This window comes from Aquarana catesbeiana, linkage group LG02 (genome assembly GCF_042186555.1).
Source record: "Aquarana catesbeiana isolate 2022-GZ linkage group LG02, ASM4218655v1, whole genome shotgun sequence".
Classification (NCBI taxonomy): domain Eukaryota; kingdom Metazoa; phylum Chordata; class Amphibia; order Anura; family Ranidae; genus Aquarana; species Aquarana catesbeiana.
In genome coordinates, this window is record NC_133325.1 from 9,167,518 (window position 1) to 9,179,007 (window position 11,490).

General features: G+C 45.4%; 1 protein-coding gene across 1 annotated transcript; it reads left to right on the top strand.

The window, feature by feature from the left end:
* The first annotated feature begins 3,367 nt into the window (after nucleotides 1-3,367).
* LOC141129583 (olfactory receptor 52Z1P-like) lies at nucleotides 3,368-4,333 on the top strand. Its single transcript, XM_073617681.1, has one exon. It carries the CDS (start codon nucleotides 3,368-3,370, stop codon nucleotides 4,331-4,333), a length of 966 nt encoding a protein of 321 aa, XP_073473782.1.
* The last annotated feature ends 7,157 nt before the right edge of the window (nucleotides 4,334-11,490 follow it).

Sequence of the window (11,490 nt, forward strand, 5' to 3'; positions counted from 1 at the left end):
AACTTACAGGTAAATTAATCTGACTGTACATGCCCTTCTGCCGACGTATATCGGCGCGAGCCGGTCGGCAAGCGGTTAACTGGTAATTGTGCGGTCATGTAATACCCAAAATGCATTTATATCATTTTTATTTACAAAAATAGAGCTTTTTTGGTGGAATTTGATCACCACTGGGTTTTTTTTATTTTTGCTATATAAATGAAAAAGAATGAACATTTTGAAAAAACAAAACAAAAAAAAAAACAATATTTTCTACATTCTGTTATAAAACATATCCAATAAAATATTTTTTGTTTTCATAAATTTAGGGCAATATGTATTTTGCTACATGTCTTTGGTAAAAAAAAAAAAAAAAAAAATCCCAATAAGTGTATATTAATTAGTTTGTGTGAAAGTATGGGATATACAGTCATTGAAAATTGTTCAATCCTGACGTCCTGATGGCCAATCTCATTTCTTGCGGCCCTAAAATGCCAAGACAGTACAAAGATGTAAAAAAAAAAATATATATATATAGTTTTTTATTCTATTTTTTAAACATTTTTACTTTTTTTTTTCTTCTTTTTACCATTTTTTTTTTTTTACTTTTTTTTACATTTTTTTTTTACATCCTGTCATCAGAATGGTTAATTGTCACCATAGAGACACTGTACTACTCTGGGAAGGTGGAGTTGGGGTGTGATCAGAAATTTTTTACACTTTGATTTGGCCTGAGGACCTTCCTTCTCCTGAGCTCCCCTGGTCAGCAAGACCCAGAGCCCCAGCTCCACCCACTTTATAAGGGGACCCTCAGAAACCTTCCAGAGAATGGAGGAGCAACCCTAAGCTAAGGGACCTAAGCTAGACCTCATTAAGGGACCTAAGCTAAACCTCATTCAGGGACCTAAGCTAAACCTCATTAAGGAACCTAAGCTAGACCTCATTAAGGGACCTAAGCTAGACCTCATTAAGGAACCTAAGCTAGACCTCATTAAGGGACCTAAGCTAGACCTCATTAAGGAACCTAAGCTAGACCTCATTAAGGGACCTAAGCTAGACCTCATTAAGGGACCTAAGCTAGACCTCATTAAGGAACCTAAGCTAGACCTCATTAAGGAACCTAAGCTAGACCTCATTAAGGAACCTAAGCTAGACCTCATTAAGGGACCTACGCTAAACCTCATTAAGGAACCTAAGCTAGACCTCATTAAGGGACCTACGCTAAACCTCATTAAGGGACCTAAGCTAGACCTCATTAAGGAACCTAAGCTAGACCTCATTAAGGGACCTAAGCTAAACCTCATTAAGGAACCTAAGCTAGACCTCATTAAGGAACCTAAGCTAGACCTCATTAAGGGACCTACGCTAAACCTCATTAAGGAACCTAAGCTAGACCTCATTAAGGGACCTACGCTAAACCTCATTAAGGGACCTAAGCTAGACCTCATTAAGGAACCTAAGCTAGACCTCATTAAGGGACCTAAGCTAAACCTCATTAAGGAACCTAAGCTAGACCTCATTAAGGGACCTACGCTAAACCTCATTAAGGGACCTAAGCTAGACCTCATTAAGGGACCTACGCTAAACCTCATTAAGGAACCTAAGCTAGACCTCATTAAGAGACCTAAGCTAAACCTCATTAAGGAACCTAAGCTAGACCTCATTAAGGGACCTACGCTAAACCTCATTAAGGGACCTAAGCTAGACCTCATTAAGGGACCTACGCTAAACCTCATTAAGGAACCTAAGCTAGACCTCATTAAGAGACCTAAGCTAAACCTCATTAAGGAACCTAAGCTAGACCTCATTAAGGGACCTACGCTAAACCTCATTAAGGGACCTAAGCTAGACCTCATTAAGGGACCTACGCTAAACCTCATTAAGGAACCTAAGCTAGACCTCATTAAGAGACCTAAGCTAAACCTCATTAAGGAACCTAAGCTAGACCTCATTAAGGGACCTACGCTAAACCTCATTAAGGGACCTAAGCTAGACCTCATTAAGGGACCTACGCTAAACCTCATTAAGGAACCTAAGCTAGACCTCATTAAGAGACCTAAGCTAAACCTCATTAAGGAACCTAAGCTAGACCTCATTAAGGGACCTACGCTAAACCTCATTAAGGGACCTAAGCTAGACCTCATTAAGGGACCTACGCTAAACCTCATTAAGGAACCTAAGCTAGACCTCATTAAGGGACCTACGCTAAACCTCATTAAGGGACCTAAGCTAGACCTCATTCAGGGACCTAAGCTAAACCTCATTCAGGGACCTAAGCTAGACCTCATTAAGGAACCTAAGCTAGACCTCATTAAGGGACCTAAGCTAGACCTCATTAAGGGACCTAAGCTAGACCTCATTAAGGGACCTAAGCTAGACCTCATTAAGGGACCTAAGCTAGACCTCATTAGCCTACATTACAGTCCGATACAGATGTTAATGGGGGATCCCACAGAAAAAAATGAGTGGTGTTCTCCCTAAAAATACAAAGCCAGATAGTAATGCTTTCTGAGGGTCTGGTATGGATGTCATGGGGGGACCCCATGCTAGAAAAAGCCCATTATACGCAGACTCTTGGAGTCTGCTATGCAATTAAAGGGGGAACCCAATGCAAAAAACTAGAAAAAAGAGTGTGGAGTCCCTCACAAAATCCACAACAGACCCCCATCCAAGCATGAAGCCACGGCAGACCAGGAACGGGCAGGGTGAAGTGTGCATCCATCCCCTGATCCTTAAATCATACCTGGCCGCATGCCAACAAAGAGGGGTGTATCTTGTCAAGGAGGATACCCCTGTAAATGCACCTGTTGATGAGGACACAAGCCACTTCATCACAACCCTGGCCTGGTGGTTTTGAGGATCTGTAGGTGGGGGTGTAGGGGGGACGCAGGGTGCTATGACTAGTGGTGGGTGCGAATGTACCTGGGTTCAGTTCAGGATGGGTTTTGGTGAATATTACTAAAGCTCACAGTGTGCTGTGAAATCTGAGGAAGGCATTTCAGTCCAGGAGAGGAGCCCGATACACCTGTGCAAGACTGAAGGGAAGGCCAGAGTGGGGGATGTAAAATATGATCAAAAGTTCTAACCCTTCCCCACTCAACTCTTTTTTTTTTTTGCCTCTGTTGATAGGCCTCCTATCACGTTCTACCTTGGCAGTAAATCTACCAACAGAAGACTACCACAAAATATAAGGAGAAGAACTAGTGATGTATCAAACCCTTCTACACTATAAAAAAACAAATACATAATAAATAATACATAAGTAATCAAATAATAAATAAATATTTAGTAGTATTTCTCTTAAATAACTACAATTTTTAAAATTATTTCAACTTTTGATGCTTTTTTCACCCAAGTAGATTGGCAACTTACAAAATAAAATTGAAAAATGTCAAATTCCACCGGTTTCCACCCTGAATATTTCCTCCTGATGGGAATTCCTGGCCTGGAGGACTCACATCTCCTGATCTCCATCCCCTTCTCCATCATGTATGTTCTGTCACTTCTGGGAAACTCCATCTTGGTCTTGGTCATCTCAGCCAATGAAAGCCTCCACCAACCCATGTATATCTTCCTGATGATGTTGGCAACCAGCGATGTCCTCTTAAGCTCCACCACCGTACCCAAGACCCTCAGCATCTTCTGGTTTGGTAATCATCAGATCTCTTTCATTGGATGCCTCACCGAAGTGTTCTTCATCCATTTCTTTTTTTGTACTGAATCCGCCATTTTGCTCTCCATGGCCTATGACCGTTACTGCGCCATCTGTCACCCTTTAGCTTACGCTGCAACTCTCACCAACTCCTTCATACAGAAGACGGCCATGGTGGCCCTTTTCAGAAGCATCTTCGTAATTACGCCATTTGCTTTTCTTCTCAACAGATTACCATTCCAGCGAAGCAACGTCATAGGGCACACCTACTGTGAGCACATGTCTGTGGCTAGGTTGGCGACTTCGAATATAATGGTGAATGTGGTGTATGGACTGGTCATAGCCACCTGTTCCACCGGCGTGGACTTGGTCCTCATTATAATTTCCTATGCTGCTATTATCTCAGCAGTTCTGAGGCTCTCATCTTCAGAGGCTCGTTTCAAAGCCTTCAATACATGCGTGTGCCACACCTGTGTCATCGTTCTCTTCTACATACCGGCATTTTTTAGCTTTATAGCTCACAGAGTTGGCCACAGACACATTTCTCAGCAGTTCCACATCATCTTCGCCAACCTCTATGTCCTTGTCCCACCGATGATGAACCCGATCATCTATGGCATAAAAACCAGAGAGATTCGCCAGAGGGCCTTGGCAATGCTTTGTAGAGGGACAACCAATGTCTTTGGGGGAAAATGTTTTTAAGTTTTTATAGGCCCAATGCTTTATTGTTTGTGTATGTTTATGCTTTCAGTGAGAGGTAAGAAATGGAAAAAGTCACCACTTCCTAATCATGAACAATTGATCAAGATTTTATACCCTTCAGGAGAGTTTATTTTTGTGAGACATTGATGGGATTCATCTGAGGAGACACATGGTCTATTTTTTGACGGTTCATGATGAGCTCCCTGGGGGGGACGTGTCAATGACAGGCTGGGCTAACATGAAACGAGCAGAACGACAAAGTGTTGTTCTGCCTTGAAGAGGACCTTTAGTGCTGGACAGAGGAGGAAGTATGGGGAGATGTGGAGTGTGGAATAATTGGGATTTTTTTTCACACAGGAGGGGGAATAGAATGAGAAAAAAGTAAGATTCCAAGAGTCTAACCTTAACTGTATTGCTATCACAAGGTCGATTGCAACCCTATTATGCAATAACAGTGCAGGTGACAGGTTCTCTTTAAGGAGACATCAGAGGTCTATTAGACCCCTAATGTGGAAGCACTCTGCTGACGCTGATTGAGTACAGTTTATGGTGGGCTTTCTCCCTGACCATTCTGAACCTGGAGGTGCTCAGAGTGCTTCCAGGTTCATAATACCCAGAGGAGATCAGTAAACAGAAATGTACTGATCTCCCACCGCTCTCCCCCCTGACACCAACCATGAAGGTCCCAGGAACTCAGGAGGGACAGGTAAAGTCGAGACAAGTGGTGGGGGAGAAGGACCAAGGGTGGAGGCTGGTTCCCAGAGCACATATAAAGGATTGGGCGGCTTTAAATTCATTTAAATTATTTCTACCTGATAGTTGGCAAACCAGGAGAGAAAGTGTGGACAAAATATGTTTACACGCCATGGATGCCACAGCTGGAATTGTTCTCTTTTTCATGAAAGTGTTCCGAGAGACTAATTAGTTGCTGGATCACTTTCAGAAGCAGCAGGAGGAGTCCCCCCTCCCGAAGGTGGGGCTTTTACTGGTGAGCCCAGGAAATGATCTGACAGTTTGCACGACTGGCCAAAGAGGTTGCCAGAAACCAGACAGTCTCTGATCGCCTCTATGGCCTTGGAGGACCGGAGCAACTTCAACCGAAGCAACGCCATGGCGTCACTTCCGGTCTAGGGCGGAAGTAAACTATTTTTTTTTCTAAAGCAAAAGATCTTTTTTTTTTTTTTTTAATCTTTTGCTTTCAAAGGTAGAGGAGAGATGTGGGGTCATATAGACCTCATATCTCTCCATAAAAAGGACCTGTCATCCCATTTTAATCTCTAGGGTCTCTGCTAAAACAATTTGAAATAATTTTCTAGTAAAAAAAAATCCTGATTTTGTAAACAAAAAGTGTCAGAAAAGGCCTGGTCTTCAAATTAATATAAAATAAATAAAACTAACAAAATTAGAAAAAATATAATATAATATAATATAATATAATATATATGCAATATGTCGGAAGGACCAGCTAAACATTTTGTCAAAGACTTCAACAAACAAACAAACACAGGTTCAACATGGAGAAGGCAGCTCCGGAACACAGCCTTTACACATTTACATTCATATATATATATCTGTCTCTGTAAACCACCTCTGTGTTTATTTGATAGCCCAGAAGAATTTGGAGTCCTTGTTCCCCTGAAACGCGTTAGTTCAATGAACTTTTTTCTATTTTTAATAAATTCCTTCTAACTCACCTTTCAATTTGCATATTATTGGACACTGGCCGCTCCTTTCTCCACCCACCTTCCCAAGTCTACAGAAGGAGTAAGGAAAGCTTAGGGCCTTTGGGAAAGCTCCCCTTTTGGGTTGGACCTGCCGGGTTGCATTTCTTCTCTCTTTGACATTCAATGTCTTCAACTAGGGCCTACACACTTCTGACCCCCTGCTCCAGCAGTAGCAAGTCCCCAGGTCCGGTGAGCTTCCTCCAGGGGCTTGTTTCCAAGCAGGGGCGTTGCTAGGTGACAAAAAGACCAGGGGCTTCAGCCCAAAGTCCAAGGCCGGAAAAGGGGGGGGGGTGTACACGTGACGCAGGCTTTTTTTTTTTTGGCTGGGCCGTGACCTACCTAACCTACATACACTGACGGTAGTGACCTACCTACAGTGACCTACCTACACTGAGGGCAGTGACCCACATACAGTGACCTACCTACACTGATGGTAGTGACCTACCTACACTGACGGTAGTGACCTACCTACACTGACCTACCTACACTGACGGCAGTGACCCACATACAGTGACCTACCTACACTGATGGTAGTGACCTACCTAAACTGACGGTAGTGACCTACCTACACTAACCTACCTACACTGACGGCAGTGACCCACATACAGTGACCTACCTACACTGATGGTAGTGACCTACCTACACTGAAGGTAGTGACCTACCTACACTGATCTACCTACACTGACGGCAGTGACCCACATACAGTGACCTACCTACACTGATGGTAGTGACCTACCTACACTGACCTACCTACACTGACGGTAGTGACCTACCTACACTGACCTACCTACACTGACGGCAGTGACCTACCTACACTGACCTACCTACACTGACGGTAGTGACCTACCTACACTGACCTACCTACACTGACGGTAGTGACCTACCTACACTGACCTACCTACACTGATGGTAGTGAACTACCTAAACTGACTTACCTACACTGACGGTAGTGACCTACCTACACTGACCTACCTACACTGACGGTAGTGACCTACCTACACTGACCTACCTACACTGACGGTAGTGACCTACCTACACTGACCTACCTACACTGATGGTAGTGAACTACCTAAACTGACTTACCTACACTGACGGTAGTGACCTACCTACACTGACCTACCTACACTGACGGCAGTGACCAACCTACACTGACCTACCTACACTGACCTACCTACACTGACCTACCTACACTGACCTACATACACTGACCTACCTACACTGACCTACCTACACTGACATTTACATACACTGTGACGCGGCGGCCACATTGTAATTCCCACCTTCTGGAGCCTGCAGCACCAATGATGGACGTCACATGTCCCGCGGTCCTGGCATTGGACCAGTGCAACGTCCATCATAGGCGTTGCAGGCTCCAGAAGGCGGGACCTGCTATGGCACTCGGCCAAACTCGGTGCTCGGGATCAGATCGGTCCCGGCGCTCGCCGCTCGGGGTTTACAATGGAGAGCTGCATGCATGAGACTCGGGGCTTTTCGGGGTCACATTCGGGGCTTCAGCCACCTCTAGCCACCCCCTCCCGATGCCCCTGTTTCCAAGTTTTGCAATACATTGTTTTCTGCAAACCGGGGCCCTGCGTACTTTCTGCAGCCGCATCGCGCTGCACCTACCCAACAAGTACGTCTCTGACTTTTTCTTTTTTTTTTAACAAGACAGAATGTTCTTTTATTGCAACAAAGGCATGGTACAAAAACTCCAAAAATGGAAATACACAAAGAAATATGATGTACATGATGAACAAATGTGGAACATAGTCACCATAACAGAGCATATACAAAAGCAGGGTAAAAATATGAAAGTCCTGCAACAACTTTACCTGTGAGAGGGCACAGTAGCCACTGCAGCCATGGCGGTCCATGGCTGCCACACCCTATGACATTTCTTAGGGCAATTCCTATTATTATAGATCAATTTATAAAGAGGAAGAGCAGCATTAATAGACTTTTCCCAGAAAGCTACGGAAGGTGGGGAACAGGAATTCCACTTGACGATCATTTCTCTTTTAGCACAGTAAAACAAGTATGAGATGAATAACTTAGTACATCTAGGCCTTTGGTCATCATTGTGGATACCTAGTAGGAGCAACTCGGAGGGGGGGGGGGGGCAGTCAGAAGGGTCAGCTTTACCACCTCTCCCCAGAAGCGAGCCACCCTTGGACGGTTCCAGAACATATGAAGATAGGTACCTACAACTCCCCCATGGTGGGTACATTCTGGTGATCTCTGGGGATATATCCTGTGTAGTCTCTGAGGTGTGTAGTACACCCTACGCAAACATTGTATTTGGATTAACTTGTCCCGAGAAGAGATCAGTAATTTAATGCTGTCCTCAAGGCAATCCTTCCAATCCTCCCTGTCCAGGTCAGGTAAGTCAGCCCACCACTGTTCCCACAGACGCTCCATCTTAGGAGAGTCAACGCTAAGCAGGTCAAAGTAAAGAGCAGACAAGGGTTTAGCCAATGAATCTTGGGCCAGCAGTTCCTCAATAGGGTCCATAGTGATTCATGGTGAGACAGGGAACTAAGCTCGCACCCCATGTCTCAGCTGGACGTAATGAAAAAGCATCCAGCCTGGGCCATATAAATTTGGCCCTGAGTTCTGCAAAAGAAAGAAGCGTACTTGACCTGAAAATGTCCTGCAGAGTCCTAACCCCAAGTCCAGCCCAAAGCTGAGGATCAGGGATGGAACGGAGATGCGGAAAGTTTGGGTTGCCCCACAATGGGTTAAAGGGAGGCCATCTGTTGCGTTTCTCTGACTTTTTTCTGGAACAACAGCACTACAACAGAACAGGATTGGGGATGAGCTCCAGATTCAGAACCAATGTCAGCTGTTTGGAGGATCAGCCAACAGCCAAACTAAATTGGCGTTCTAGTTGAATTAAATCTCTTGGCTTCCTGCTTAGTGCTCTCGGCTGGGTGGGAGCCACTGGCTGCCATCATCCTAACATCCATTGACCTATACTTGCCCAGGCCATTCAAATGTCAGCCAGGAAATCCCAACTCAAAGGGTGAATGTAAACAAATGGGCGGGGTTAACATAAACAAAGGCATAGCCCTCCCCTAAAAAAATCAAACCTGACCCTTCTGGTGATGATTTTGAGGAGGACCCCACAAGAAATGGCATAGGGTGAACAAAAAAGCTTAGAGTCCGTCCCAAAACCAATACCGGACCCTTTTCAAAGCATGCAGTCTGGCAGGCCAGGAAAGAGGTCAGGACAAGCATGCATCACTCCCCCACAAACTATACCAGGCCAAACATCTTTAACATGGGGGAGGGCACCTTGCAGGGAGAGACCCTATGGCAAAGCACCTTGTCCCTATGTTGACGAGGACATGGGCCTCCTTCCTACAACTCTGGCCCTGTGGTTGTTAAGGTGGGGGCTTATCGGATTCTGCTCCTATACTAATTCACAAAAAATGTAAACAATGAATAAAGACACTAAACACTTTCATAAAAAACAAAACAAAAAAAATTCAAAATGGTTCATGATGTAAATGCATCACCAATCACATCATCCAGGCGATGTCGATCATCAGTAATCACGATGAACAAAATCCACCAACTCAGCAAAATTAATAAAAAAAGCCCTCCGACCCATCCACCTGTCCAATCCTGATATTCACTCACTGTGATTGACAGCTCCTGGGCCCCACCCTCAGGGCCGTCTTTAACGTGGGGCAAAAGGGGCAGCTGCCCCAGGCCCAGTCATTGCTGTCAGGCCCAACGCAGCTTCCCCTTGAGCCCGCACTGCCCGCAAACATTTGATAGATGGATTTGGCTATCACTCAGGAGATGAGGGCAGAATAGAATGCTGGGGGCACTGGTGATTGGTTGGGTGTTATGTCTGCAGCATGTATGATGATTGGCCAGCTCAGTAATGTAAACCTTGTCCATAGAGACCACCTTGTCACAGTCACACCGACCCCTCCCCCTCACCATGTCCGACAAGCTACAGACCACCGGCCCGGCCCGCTGAAGCACTTCTTCCCCGGAGGGTTCGGCTGGGTGTGCCTGGTGATCACCTGACATCCTCTGGACACTATCAAGATGAGACCGCTGGGGGGGTATTCTAGGGTAGTTAGGGGTCCTGCGTAATGATGGGGTAGTTAGGGGGAGAGGTTTTGTGTAATGATGTGGGAGGATCCTGTGTAATAATAGGGGGTAGTATGGGGGGAAAGGGGTCTTGTGTAAGGATGGGGGTAGTATGAGGGATGGGGTCTTGTGTAATGATATGGGGTGGTATGGGGAATGGGTCCTGTGTATTGATGGGGGGGGGGGGGCCCAAGAAAATGGTTGCCCAGGGTCCAATCAATATTAAAGACGGCCATGCACACCACCAATGAATGTAAACAAAGGTGTGGGGTCTCCAGGATGATGTAATTGCCGAAAATGACCACATGGGACTTTTCTCTTGGCTGGTCAGTGGGCATCGTTCATCATGATCAACAAGGATCTGCATTGCTGGATGACAGGATTGATGATGGATTTACACAGCAGGACATATATATTTTTTTTTTTAGAGGACTTGTTAAAAAGTGTCAGTAATTTACTTACTATTTCCTTTTTTGTTACTTATTCACACGGGGGGGCAGAATTTAGAGCTCCCCCTCCTTCAGACCCCCACAACCATTGGTCCAGGGTTGTGGGGAAGAGGCCCCTTGTCCTCACCAGCATGCGGACCAGGTGTTTTCCGGGGTGTCCCCCCTCCCTGGTAAGGTACCCTCTCAATGTTGAGGGTATGTGGTATAGTTCGGGGGGGGGGGCAGGGTGCATGCATGCCCCCCCCCCCACTTTCCTTGCTTGCCAGCCTGCATGCTCAGATAAGGGTCTGGTATGTGTTTTTTGGGGGGGACCTCCTGCTATTTTTTGTGACATCTATACCAGTTCATAAATTAAAATAAGGGTCAGGTATAGATGAATGGAATACATCATACAAGTAAAACGAAGCACTTGGGAGCTGTTGACAATTTAAACAGCATTCTTTCCAAATGTCACGTCAGTGTTTTACCCTACCGTTGGGCTGAAATAGGCAAAAATGACACCGGGTTCTCAAGGATGATAACTGAAGGGCTCCAGAGTGTCTGTTTTGAACAGAGAAAATTGCCTTTTACGTTTAATTTGGGTTATTTTAACTCTTGGAATGGAGTTTTGAGTCTGGAGACTTCCAAGAGCTTTGGTAAGGAAGAAGCCTCTAACCCGGTGTCCATGTTTTACTGGAGACAGTAATCAGGCTGTGTGGACATCTGTGCACGGCCTTTATAATCCAGGATCTGGCCATAGTTCAGAGACAGGAGGCCCCCGGCCCAGGTCAGGCCAATATTGTAGGATGAGCCCAATGAGTGCAGCAGGGAGCTGAGAGAGGTACAGAGGTGTACAGTAGGTGGGCACAAGTGTAATGGTCGGAGGGACCAGCAAGAG

Excerpts from the sequence above, each read along its gene's own strand:
- LOC141129583 (XM_073617681.1), top strand. The coding sequence starts at position 3,368 with ATGTCAAATTCCACCGGTTTCCACCCTGAATATTTCCTCCTGATGGGA.